The sequence below is a fragment of the Mesitornis unicolor genome, unplaced genomic scaffold (genome assembly GCF_000695765.1).
Source record: "Mesitornis unicolor isolate BGI_N332 unplaced genomic scaffold, ASM69576v1 scaffold25937, whole genome shotgun sequence".
Classification (NCBI taxonomy): Eukaryota; Metazoa; Chordata; class Aves; order Mesitornithiformes; family Mesitornithidae; genus Mesitornis; species Mesitornis unicolor.
Genome location: NW_010194694.1, coordinates 1 through 13,182, shown reverse-complemented (window position 1 = coordinate 13,182; position 13,182 = coordinate 1). Strand labels below are relative to the sequence as shown.

General features: G+C 42.7%; 1 protein-coding gene across 1 annotated transcript; it reads left to right on the top strand.

The window, feature by feature from the left end:
• Positions 1-300: 300 nt before the first annotated feature.
• Positions 301-10,735, top strand: LOC104543320 (signal-induced proliferation-associated 1-like protein 1; the record flags this gene model as incomplete). The annotated part of the gene is made up of 3 exons (XM_010187901.1): positions 301-2,113; positions 9,799-9,929; positions 10,547-10,735. Coding segments are annotated over exons 1-3 (1,818 nt in total), but the record flags the coding sequence as incomplete, so codon positions are not given.
• Between the last annotated feature and the right edge of the window lie 2,447 nt (positions 10,736-13,182).

The following is a 13,182-nucleotide window of genomic DNA, read 5'->3' as shown; positions in this document are numbered from 1 at the left end:
CCTTCCAAACCCTAACGGTCTGGGATTCTGTAATGAGTTCATAAGGGGGGAAAACGTATTTAGGTGTGGAATCCAAATGTAAAGTATTTTTTCAGAAGGCAAACTAGCAATATCTAGAGAACTCTTCACCACTGTGTAACACCGCTGCATTTTTGAGGTGTTGAGCAGTGAGATTTGAAGGCATGTTTGTTAGAAATACTGATTCTGTGGAATAATTACTTTGGTAGTTTCAGTTACGAAAAAAGTTATTTGTTAAATTATTAATGCTTTTATCTACCCTTTTCTCTGTCCTAGGCTTAAAAGAAGCATGAGTGATTGGATTACAGATGACATTTTGGAGCACGAGTGATGTTAAAACGATTTGAATGTACTGGAGCATGGCTGCTTCTTAAAATGCAAAAGTTAAAGGAAAGTATTGCTCATCAAAAACTGCTGAATATCTGAACTTTGTAGACATCTCGCATTTAACCGTGTCCTTAAATGTCCACGATTAAGATCTCATGCAACCATTGTATATTTTGGAGACTATTCTCCAGAAGAGAACTGTGCATTTAAAAAGCAGAAATGACTGTGTTTTCTCGTGGAACTTACTGAGCCTGAGCACACCGAAAGATCATGACCAGCTTGAAGCGGTCCCAGACCGAAAGGGCTGTTGCCACTGGGGTGTCAGTCGGAACAGATGGCACCCCCAAAGTCCACTCGGATGACTTTTACATGAGGCGCTTTAGGTCACAGAACGGCAGCTTAGGATCTGTAGTCATGGCGCCAGTCGGGCCTCCTCGCAATGAAAGTTCCCATCACGTTACCTCTACTCCTGGAGTCCCCAAAATGGGGGTCAGGGCAAGGATTGCTGACTGGCCCCCAAGGAAGGAGAACATCAAGGAAGCGAGCAGATCGAGTCAAGACCTTGACACATCGAGTTGCCTTGACAGCATGTCGTCTAAAAGCAGTCCTGGGAGTCAGGGAAGCTCTGTTAACCTGAATGCTGGCGATTCCGTCATGTTAAAGAGCATCCAGAGCACACTGAAAACCAAGACTAGACAATCTGAGAACCTGGACTCCAGGTTTCTTACACCTGACGGCTATCCCAGCTCCCCAAGGAAAGCTCTTCGTAGGATAAGACAGCGCAGCAACAGCGACATTACCATAAGTGAGCTTGACGTGGATAGTTTTGATGAATGTATTTCACCCACTTTTAAATCCGGACCGTCTCTGCACAGGGAGTATGGCAGTACCTCTTCCATAGATAAGCAGGGGACTTCAGGTGAAAGTTTCTTTGATTTACTGAAGGGCTATAAAGATGAAAAGTCTGATCAGAGAAGCCCAGCCCCAACTAAGCTCAGTGAACTCCTGATCGCCAGTGGAAGCAAGGGTTCGGGATTCTCCCTGGATGTCATAGATGGACCTATTACTCAAAGGGAAAACCTGAGACTCTTTAAGGAAAGGGAGAAGCCACTCAAGAGACGCTCAAAATCAGAGACAGGAGATTCATCCATTTTCCGTAAGCTGCGCAATGCCAAAGGTGACGGGGAGCTTGGGAAGTCTTCAGATCTTGAAGATAACAGGTCAGAAGACAGTGTCAAGCCGTGGACTTGTCCAAAGTGTTTTGCTCACTATGATGTACAGAGTATTTTATTTGATTTAAACGAAGCGGCAATCAACAGGCACAACGTTATTAAAAGAAGGAACACAACCACAGGTGCATCTGCTGCTGCTGTAGCATCGCTTGTCTCTGGACCCTTGTCCCATTCTGCAAGTTTCAATTCTCCAATGGGCAGCACTGAAGACCTGAATTCGAAAGGGAGTCTCAATATGGACCAGGGAGATGATAAAAGCAATGAACTTGTGATGAGTTGTCCTTATTTTCGTAATGAGATTGGTGGGGAAGGGGAGAGGAAGATCAGCCTTTCCAAATCTAATTCGGGTTCCTTCAGTGGCTGTGAAAGTGCCTCGTTTGAGTCGACTCTGAGTTCTCATTGCACGAATGCTGGAGTAGCGGTTCTGGAAGTTCCCAAGGAGAACCTGATTTTACATCTGGACAGGGTGAAAAGATACATCGTTGAACACGTAGACCTTGGTGCATATTATTATCGGAAGTTCTTCTATCAGAAAGGTAGGTAGATTTTATTTCTTCTCGTGTTTTACTGATACCTTTTACCGACATACAAATTTCAGCTGATGTATAACAGTATTTGCAAGAATTACATGGGGTTTTTTTAATCATCAGAGCTTCGACGTGGTTTATTTTACCAATCGGTACATACTGTGTCTAACAGAGTCTCTCACAGTGTTGGAGTAAAAAAATGTTCATGATTTCAGTGCTCGTATACATAAGTTAGCAATGGCTACGTGTTGTAAGTGTCTTGAAACGCAGCTTTGGTATCTGTGGGAGTGGGCAGGGGTTGTCACTTGAAAGATTAAGAAAGAAAATAAAGTGCTAATGTAGGAGAACTTTCTTCCTCCCACGTCAGAGGATGTAACGCAATGCGTAGCTTGGAAAGTTAACATTTAGGGTGATCTTTGGACACTTTAATACCTTAATCATCCATTTCAAAACTTCATTTTTAAAAAATATGTTTTAAGTCATTAATATCATATAAATAAAGACAGAAGTGTCTCTTCCTCACTATATATTTGATAGCCATCATTCCAGAAAGGTAATTTGAATGTCAGATTCTGCAGAAATAAACTCTCACAGTATATAACATAACTCTATATACCACACACAGAGACATCTATGTGGTGATGACAACAATGTGTCTGAAAAAGCAGAGCCCGATTTTCTTGTCCCGTGGTTCTGCTGAAACCAAGGGTTATAATTTCCATTGGAGGTATGCAGGGAAAAAATATAATTAAAAAAATCAAAGCTTTCTGACCTATAGAAACAAGCAAAACCCAAACATTACCCAGATGCCCCCTTCACCAAAGTGATGCTGCACTGTGAGGTGCAGATCTCGCTTTCTTCCTGGTTCTGAGAGTGATAAAAGGGAGTGCAGAGCAAAGTCCTTTACGAGAGCTCTGCCTGCAGGGGTGTGTGCCTTGCGGTGGTACCTCTTGACGGGTGGAATTGGTCCAAGGGCTGACCTGAAGGGTGGTTGTTCCTTAGGTACCAGTGATGAGGATTGGGTTTCATCTCCTTAGCTCAGGTGAGCTTGTTTCCTGCAGATTAAAGCAACAGGGATGCCTGGTTAGAATAAGAGGATGGTCAGTTACAAAACCCTTCAGCTTGTTAACTGTGTGTTACAGCTAATAATCTCCTTCCCCAATTTTCCCTTCCCTCAAGTCATGTCCATCTGTCACCTGCGTTGTCCCTTGGTTGGGTGGCTCCTGTCACCTTTTCCATCATCTCCTCTTTCTGCAGTCGTTCGAGGGCTGAGGGGTAGCCTTTGCTGCATGGTTTTTGAGAGTGCTGATCTGTGTCCTTTGGAGAGGCAGGAGTGAGGGAAAATAGTGGTTTCCTGAGAGCAGTGAGCCAGATGCGCACTACATGAAGTAAGTTTGGAGAGGAGAGCTGAGATTAGAGACCTTGCCATTCCCTTCCTACCTATCTTTCTCCAGAACAGTTTGATTCCTTATCACCCTGGCGCGTTTTGCAATCAGCAGCTAAAGGTGCAGTTTCGTGTTCCAGCTGACCTTATTTAACAGCATCTCATCACTAAAAGGGGAAGACTTCACTCCTCCCCCTTCCCTGTCCTTTTGTTTTCTGAAAGCTTGGTAAACCACTTCAGTTTATGAACCAAGGAGAGATCTTCACAATCCATCACAATGCAATTGCTTTTTACTGCTTGGTGATTTCTCCCCGGTTCTAGCGAGTCAAGTCAACTTTCCTTGCAGTCAGAGGAGCGCCAAGGCCCAGTGCCAGGTGAGCACTGAGAGCGAACAGCAGAAGAGGTTTGAGTGGGATTTCAGCCCTCAGGCAACACCAACTGATCCGTTTGGCTTATCCTTAAGGGAAACCACACTGTCATGCTACTCCAGTGCCAGTCACCATTTAATCTCCATTTCTTTTTAGAAGGAATTAAGAGGAATTTGATAATTTGACATAACCTAGTCCGAGGATGTTGATGAAGGGTAAACAGATGTAAAAGTGTCAGTATGTGTATGGAGTAGTGTTGCAGGGAGAGAAGCTGTGATTTTGTTCTTAAGCTCTAAAACTGGATTTTAAATTCCCTGTCCTCGTGTTCATTCCAGCAGGCAGCAGCCAGGGGCTTTGTTCCTACCAGAGGTTTTTTGGCTGAGAAGAGGTGTACTTCAGAAGCCTCATCGGCTTTGCCCTGGTGAGACCGCATCTGGAATATTGCGTCCAGTTCTGGGCCCTCAGTTCAAGAAGGACAGGAACTGCTGGAGAGAGTCCAGCGTAGGGCTACAAAGATGATGGAGGGAGTGGAGCATCTCCCTTCTGAGGAGCGGCTGAGGGAGCTGGGGCTCTTTAGTTTGCAGAAGAGGAGACTGAGGGGAGACCTCATTCATGGTTATAAATATTTAAAGGGTGAGTGTCACGAGGATGGAGCCAGGCTCTTCTCGGTGACAAACAATGATAGGACAAGGGGTAACAGACACAAACTGGAACACAGGAGGTTCCACTTCAATTGGAGAAGAAACTTCTTCTCAGTGAGGGTGACAGAGCCCTGGCCCAGGCTGCCCAGAGAGGTTGTGGAGTCTCCTTCTCTGCAGACATTCAAAACCCGCCTGGACGCCTTCCTGTGTAACCTCATCTGGGTGTTCCTGCTCCGGCAGGGGGATTGGACTGGATGAGCTTTGGAGGTCCCTTCCAATCCCTGACGGTCTGGGATTCTGTGACATCACACAGTTCTGTCGGTACCAAGCACATTTCGTTGATCACTCAGTGTATCGTCTTTCCCCAAGCAAACCTTAGACTAATCTGAAAGAGACGGGATAGTGTTAAAACTTAAAGCAGCATATAAGGAAAAAAAACCAAGGAACTCGGTTGTAACTGAAATTTTTTATAACATGAAGCAAGTAATGATGCAGAAACTTCCTTGTTTGAAGAGGAGGTTGGATCTTTATGAGATTGAGTGGAACAGACAGTGAGGAGAGCCAGTTTCAAGTCAGCACGCCTTAGGTAATTTTGTCATCTTAAAAACATGAAGCAAAGAATTCTGATTGAGCAACAGTAACCTGTAAAAGATCTCAAACCAGGAGAACGTCGCAGAATTGGAGAACTACTGAAGTAATGCTAGAGCTTGGAAAGAATAAAAAGTGATGATTTGTAACCCTTCAGTTTGTTTTTATTCCAACTTGAAATAACAGCGGGTAATCTGGGACTGGATCAATGAGGAACTGCCAGTTGAAAGTCATCAATGATGCCAGGCAGCCTGATTTAATGAAAAGTAGGTCTTGTCACAAAAAAAAACCAACACTACCCCACACTGTTAATTTTTGTGTCTTAGAAAAGAAGAAAAAGGATGAAAGTGATAGCATCATTATAGTCTATTTTAATTTCTCCAAGGTAATTGGGGAGATGCTGACGGTGGCTTGGCTGAAATCTTTAATTATGTGGAAGTAATAGCTCATTCTTTACGGGCATTGTTACTTGGATGATAGATGGAGCTCAGATTTTAGCAGTGTACAGGGGAGGTATCAGTGAGATGGAATATTACTAACATGCTCCAAATTAATTAAAATATCTTAATCTAGTTAGTGTGAAATGTTTGACATTTATGGATGAGTCTTCTATAACTTCATCAATGAACGCAAATGGGATGAGCATTTGTATGTAAAGGAAAACCTAAGGTGGAATCAACCTATTATTTGAGCCTTTTCAGAACAGCTTGGATGATAGATGGAGCTCAGATTTTAGCAGTGTACAGGGGAGGTATCAGTGAGATGGAATATTACTAACATGCTCCAAATTAATTAAAATATCTTAATCTAGTTAGTGTGAAATGTTTGACATTTATGGATGAGTCTTCTATAACTTCATCAATGAACGCAAATGGATGAGCATTTGTATGTAAAGGAAAAACTAAGGTGAAATCAACCTATTATTTGAGCCTTTCCAGAACAGCGGTACAACTATTGGTAAGTAATACCCTGACCTGGTGTCCAGACTTCTCAGTGTGAAAATACCGGTGGAGACAGGTTAGCGGAGGCCAGACAGGTGGTGTACGTCTTGGGAAGAGCACTTCAGAGCAGTAGTTCCCAGGGTTGGATTCAGCTCCTCTGCTTTCCACCTGAGCTGATTCTGCAGGCTCCCTTTGCACTCGGTGGTGAGGAGCGGACCTTGCAGGGTGATGCGCGTTGCAGTCTTACTTCCCCCAGTTCACTGCAGAAGGCTCCTGCACAGCTCGCATGGAGATGTTTAAACTTACAGGAGCTACCTGCTGCTCTTACATTGCAAAAGATGTGTTTGCAAAGGTGTATTTCAAAAGGCAAGGCTTCAAGAAGCTACTTCCTGGACTATTTTTTCTTGTACGGCATTCTAACACTTTCATTTGTTCTACAGTTGTGATGAGCGTGACTATTTTCTAAGAAAATAGCTGGGGAACTCCTGATAAGAAGTGTATTTTTTGACAGCGAGGAGGAACAGGTTGTTGAGGCCTTCTTAGTGAAATATAAGAAAATAGGTCTTTTTGTGTGAGAAAGTGGGATTCTTACCTAAATACGTAACTTTCTCCTCATCACAGTTTGTTTCATCCTGTTGACAGGAATGCTTCAGTGAGAGAGAGACAGAAGCAAAACCTTTGAACTTACTGCTTCTGGAGCTAAAATTACAGTTCCCAGAGAAGGGAAGAGTCATCTTAGGTCAACCCAAAACCGCTTCTGGTGCGATCTTCTGGCAAAGGCCAGCAGCAGGTACTGAGGGATGAGCAAGGGTAGGGCAGAGGCACAGCGGTACCTCCCACGTGTACTCACCCTGCCTCAGGAGTTGCATAGCTGAGGGACTCGCTGTCCTGGTGACAGTATAATTTGTACTTGGTAGTCTCTGGACTTACCTTTCTAGGCATTTATCCAGTTGTCTGTTACCCTGAATAAGCTTTTAGCGTTCGCAGTACTCCTGCTGCGGCAAAGAGCTGGCTGGGTCATAAACAGCCAGTTTTACTGGCTTTGTGTGCTGGTTTCCAGAATGAAAACCAGGGCCCTCCGATTGAACAGACTCGCTGCTAGGCAGAAATGTGTGGGTTTTTCACCTTTCCTTGCTATGTGTTATTTTATAAACCTCAACCCTCTTATTCCCCTCAGTCATGTCTTGTTGCCCTTCTCTGAATCTTTTCCAGTTGAGATCAGGGCACGGTAGAAGCAAGGACTGAGGAGATGGGTAGGAGAGGAAGAAAGACAACTGCCCAGTGTAGAGTGAAGAGAGGGAGGGAGGGACAAAAGACATTTCCTACTGGGAGGAAAGCGTAAAATTCCATACTCCTTTGTGTGCTTTTTTCCTTAACTTTTCCAGGCAAGTAGGACCTACATAAAAAGCTTAATCCGAGGATATAAAGTTGTGTGTCTGTTCTTGTGCAGCTTCAAGCATTCCTCGCAGCAGCCTTCCAAAATGGATTTTTCTCTTCAAGATGCAAAATAATTCCTCCTGAGAAAACTCTCTGTGCATTGCAGGTCGGACTGCTTACAGGATGTGCAGATGTTATCATCTGTGCTGCTGTTGGTACAGAATATCTAGCATAACTTCTGGACCCTCCTGGCACACATTAACGACATACCTTTTGTCTGTAACTCTTTCTGTTGTGTCTAAGCAAAGGTACCTCGGTGTTTCTAAGTCATCAGCAGTTTAGGGTGGAGATGTCCAAGCTGTCTCACATTTTGGAAGCCGCAGAATATGCTGATATTAATTAATTTCACGTTCTCAGCGGCTGTGCTTCCGTTGCATTGACCATCTCTGCTGTAAACTGTTTGCTAAGCTATAAACATCCTGAGAAAAAGCAAATTACTTAACGGATGAAGAAGAGAAACTGGGGTGCTCGTAAGGTATTTGGGATTTTTAAACAACAGATGATCTTTGTGGCATTTACAGGACTCGTAGCAGTGGTGTAATACAAAGATTGAATTGGGCTTATGTGGATGGTCTAATTTATTCCTAACTTCCCCACTCAGGACTAATTCAGTCACCCAAAACTTAAGTCAACATTTACAGGATATTCCACGAGATATTAGAAGAATTTTGAATCTTAAATACGTCTGTGCAGAGTGTTGGCTTTTGATGACTTGCAGAGGAGTCTGGTGGAAAGCAGGATTTATAATGCTGTGTGCGAGCTCCTTTTATGGCTTGGGTGCTCTGAAACCTTAGGTGGAAAACACTGAGAAAAGGGTAATAAAATAGCAGATACTGAGGAACAGAATGGCCTTAAAAGGTCTTTAAAGGGGTGGACAGCTGAGTGAAGACAGAAGTGTAATTCTAGGGCACACGGAGAGAGCACCTGCTTGAAAAGCATTTAGGGTGGTGGAGGAACATAGAGCAAGAGCCAGTAAGTATAGTTTTAAAAAGAGATAGAATAAAGAATGAGGCACTCAGATTTTTAACAGTAATATTAAAACGCTTTGCATTTTCTCTCTGTAGCACAATAGCTCATATTAGACTGCTCTCAAAGTTCTGGTTGTTTTAAGAATAACACATACCCTCTGTATAGTAATTTAGGCAGCATGGTTACGTTTCCTTGCAGGGCAGTTACATCTTTTTTTTCGTTCCACTGAATTTCACATTTCTTCCTCGAGTTGTTGCATTTCCACAGGGCTCTAACTTCCTATTTTTACGCACGTATAAATTCATTCACATACGCAGACGTGCAGCACATGGAGGGTGATGACTTAGGGCTCATTTTTCTTGTTCAGTGCTTGACTTCTGTGGTTTTGATAGTTTCTCTTAAGTTTTCTTGTCAGGTATTTTCTGTTGAAATTCAGTTGCTGTCACCTGAGCTACGTAAATGTTTGTATGTGGCTGCATTCGTGGTGATTAGACAGGTCAGGAGGTCGTAACGCTCGGGAGGCGCCTTCAACACAAATCTCTTGGGTTGTTGAGCTTTAATTTTTGTAAATGCAATTTTCTAATATTTTTTTCACGTAAAGCGTGACTTTTTATATGTGTATAGTTAAATGAATATAAAAATGTACCTCAACCCGCTGTTCAGCTAGCGAGCAATATTCCAGCTCTGTATTCTCCTCTGTAGACTCAACTCTTAACACTTTAAATTTACTCTTCGGGTTGTTCAGCATTTCACTGTTCAGTATTTCTGCTAGTCACTTTGTTTCTTAGGTGTTTTTCTCTATTTCTGTGATACCACGCTTTGATATTTTTACCATGGAAAAGTCTTTAACTTCTTTTTCAGCCTCATCAGGTTTTCCCCTTTTATAATCGAGTAACCTGTTTGACTGCTTGCTGCTTTTTCCCTCCAGAAATAAGTTACATCCTTTGCTCACCACAATTGTTTGCTGCTCCCGTTTTAACGCAGAGTAGTGAGTTTCATGCTCTGGTGCGTTTGGCTTCCTTGTTTTTGTTTTTAAAGGGAGGAAATGGGTTGTTTTTATTTAGTGCAATGTGAATGACGTGGATTCCAGCACAGAGGCGCGGTAAGAGATGTGTCTGTTTTAGGCCTGGTTAAGCAGAGATGCAGTGTTGAATTTCAGCCGTCTGGTGTAATCAGAGCTCATTGGAGAGCTGAAGCACGACAGTGAAATCCTGGTACCACCGAGGATGTGCTCTCATTGACTCTAGCAGGGCTGGAAATGCATTTCCAGTATAACAGCTAAGCACACAAATCCAGTTGAAGTGTAAGAAGTAAGATGGACTTTTATTTGAGCGTTCTAATTTTGTTTGTTTGTTTTGTATGCAAGAACACTGGAACTATTTTGGGGCAGATGAGAACCTGGGCCCAGTGGCTGTGAGTATAAGAAGAGAGAAGCCAGAGGAAATCAAAGAAAACGGACCTCAGTACAACTACCGGATCATATTCAGAACCAGTGAGGTGAGCGGATCAAGAATGACAGGAGCAGAAGCAGGCAGGCAGAATTGGGTGGTTCGTGGGGTGTTTGTGTGCTTTTTGGCATCGATGATAGATTTCTGTCTGCTCTTCACACGTACGATCCAGGGATCTCCTCACAAAGCTACGCCGCATGCTTTTATTACACAGAGTATGAGTGAGTGGATCAGTGAGTGAATTACTCCATAACTTCCAACACGGAGCAAGCTGTGAAGGTTGTTTAGGTTCAAGCTTGAGAAACTTACGGGAGCTGTATTAGCTGGAAGCAAGCAAAGAGGAGGAAAAGTCCTTCCTCTGACAGTGGGTAGACCTGAGAAATACGCTTTTGTACTTCGAAATGCTCTGCTAGAAGTACTACTACGAATCTTTTCCAAATATTAGTTTCCTGTACAACTTTAATCTGCTGAATCATTTGAAATATCTGACTACTGTCAGTGACATTTTACATATCGGTGTCTGTTTCACACAACGTAAGTTACTTAATGTCCTCAGTCTCTATTGAGAATTGGAAAAACGGGATGTTTTGCTCCACTGCTGCTGCTAATCAGCCTTTTCTCAGTGCATAATTCAGTACGTAAGCTATTTTTGTTTTGTGTGCTTAGCTTATGACATTAAGGGGCTCTGTGCTGGAAGATGCTATCCCTTCAACCGCAAAGCACTGCACAGCCAGGGGACTGCCCCTGAAAGAAGTGCTGGAGTACGTGGTTCCTGAGCTGAATATCCATTGCCTGAGGCTGGCCTTCAACACTCCCAAAGTCACAGAGCAGCTGATGAAGCTGGACGAGCAAGGGGTGAGTGCAGTTACAGAACGAGACAAATGGTCTGAACTGTCAGGTGACTGCCATGAACTGCAAAACCACCTTTTAGCTTTCAGTGGTTAGAGTCGGTCTGTTAAAATGCCTTGTTTGAACTAGAGCTTGTTGTCTGTGGGTTTTCCCTCCAAGTTTTGCAGAATATTTGGTATGTATGAAATGAAGTTCATCGCTCTAAGTAGTCTGCATTTTTAGATTAATGTTATGGCATATGTCCATTTTAATTTACTTTAAAAGAGTCTAAGTGATTGTTATTCAGAGACTGTGAGGAGGAGGGAGTTCTGTTTTGGATTTCTATTGCTATTACTTTGAGAACAGAAATCTCCACGTTACTAAATGTTTTGTTGGACTATTGTATTGGCACAACCATTGCCAGGGTGCTGCCTCATCTGTTTTTTAATCTTCTTTTTATTTCCTTGCCCTGCAACATGGCAAAGTATTCTAAGCCTCTTCTTCATGTAAGTGATTTTCAATTGAGTGATGGTCCCCTGCTCTCTTAAACGTGGAACCGAGGCTTATTAGCTCTATAGCTTAGACTTAGCAAAATGAAAGTCCTGGAGTGAAGTGAATTGTGTGATTAGGAAGTTCAGCAGTGACACTTTACAGCTCCGACTACTGAGACTGTTTCTTTCTCCTGGTCTTTTTTGCTTCTCATGATCAACCTTTCCTGCACAGAATTAGCATCTATGTTATTTCTTCTTGCTGTCAGTCTAACACTGCCATCATAACATTGAAAAAGATCTAATTATTATCTGCCACACAATCTAGCTGTATTCTAAACAGGTTTCTAAGCGACTTGTCATGAAGATTTTGTCAGCTACCTTGTTTGGTCCATTTAATAAAATGGACGAGATAGAGAATCCCTAAATAAACACCTACCAGAAGAAAACCTGAACAGAACACTGTGCTCGAGTTAGTTTCAAACCTCATCTGATTCACTAAGGACACGATACAAGAGGGTGCAGAATTGGGTGGCTGTGGCTATCGCACAGCATTGAGCCTCACACGGGAGTGGCAGCCCAGTATTGTCACTGGCCCCAACCAGCCCTGGGTGCCTGGCTCAGAGTGCACGAACAGGACAAGCAGGGAGCAACACTTTCCTAGCTCCTGATAGCCTGTGGGCTTTTATAGGTCTCTCTGTCCTGCCCCTCTGCTTTACCAGTTTGAGTCCTGGTTTAGTCACTTCTCATGTAGAAGCTGTTCTGTTCTTCTGGTCATGCTTTTACCTCTCTGTGGAGTTTTTCCTGTTCCCCTCTACCTCTCCCGTGTCTGTTTTAAAACAGTGCTGTTTTGAAAATGAGGACAAATTTTGGCTTAGTTTGCTTTCTCATCTCTTCCTTCTCTAGTAAAACAAATAAAGTATCAGTAATTGTGGCTACTCCTGAGCACTGAAAGTGTCTCTTCATGAACACCGAAGATCCTGTTATACTTATATGGGGTATAAGTCAGAAGTCATTGCTGTGGATAGAAACTTGGGTGTCCCTGTACCACATGGATCACTTCAAGCTTCACTTGCTTTGAGGTTCACCTGCCATTCTTTTGCCCAGAAAATGGGATTTATTTCAACGTGACTCTGGAAGTGAGCCGCTGGATTCAAGGATTCGGTACCTCCCAAATACCCCTGTCGAGAACCTGCCATCTCAGTAGTGGTGTTGGGAAGATTTTATCAAAGAACAAAAAATCAGGACATTCTATTTAAAAAAAAATTAAATTCCAAAATTATTTTTAGTAAATACCTGATTTGAAATGTAATTTAGCTTAATTTGCTTCAGAAATCGGTTATGTATCTATTCCATATCCAGTATGTCATTAAGCTCCCACAGTATGATGCACGGAATGTTTATCTGGTTTTACTTAAACTTTTGAAAATCATTAAGGACGAGAGAGAGTTAAAATTGTATTGTCTGCATCAAAGTGTTTCCTATTTCTGTGGTAATGAAACAGTTTGACGCTTCTAACAGAAGAAGATAAGCACACTCCGTACTAATTAGAAGCTGCATTTTTTATCAATTCCAGGCTAACAGAAAAATTTGGGTAACAGCTGCTCTGCTAATTAGGTACACAGAATGTTGATCAGTGCTTCTTGCTGAGTGTCACACTGTTTTGTTACAGCACAAACAGGTGCCATTTTGATGTCGCAGAGACGTTTTATAAATTCAAGAGCTGAAACTATAAAGTGACCTTAGCCTGACTTTGCCGTTAAATTTCACCCAGTGACCCCTTCCTTGAGCTAAATTTGCATGCACCCGTTTTGATTAAGACAGGCTCTCTTGTTTATCTGAGCGAGGTTTTGAAGCAGGCAGTTGTTTTGCTATTTAAGAATTTGCAGTTCTTTATTTGAATTTATCTGCTTTCAGCTTCCAGACTCATCTTCTTTCTCTGCTACATCTTCAGAGTCAATTTGGTGTGAGATTTTTTTTTTCCCC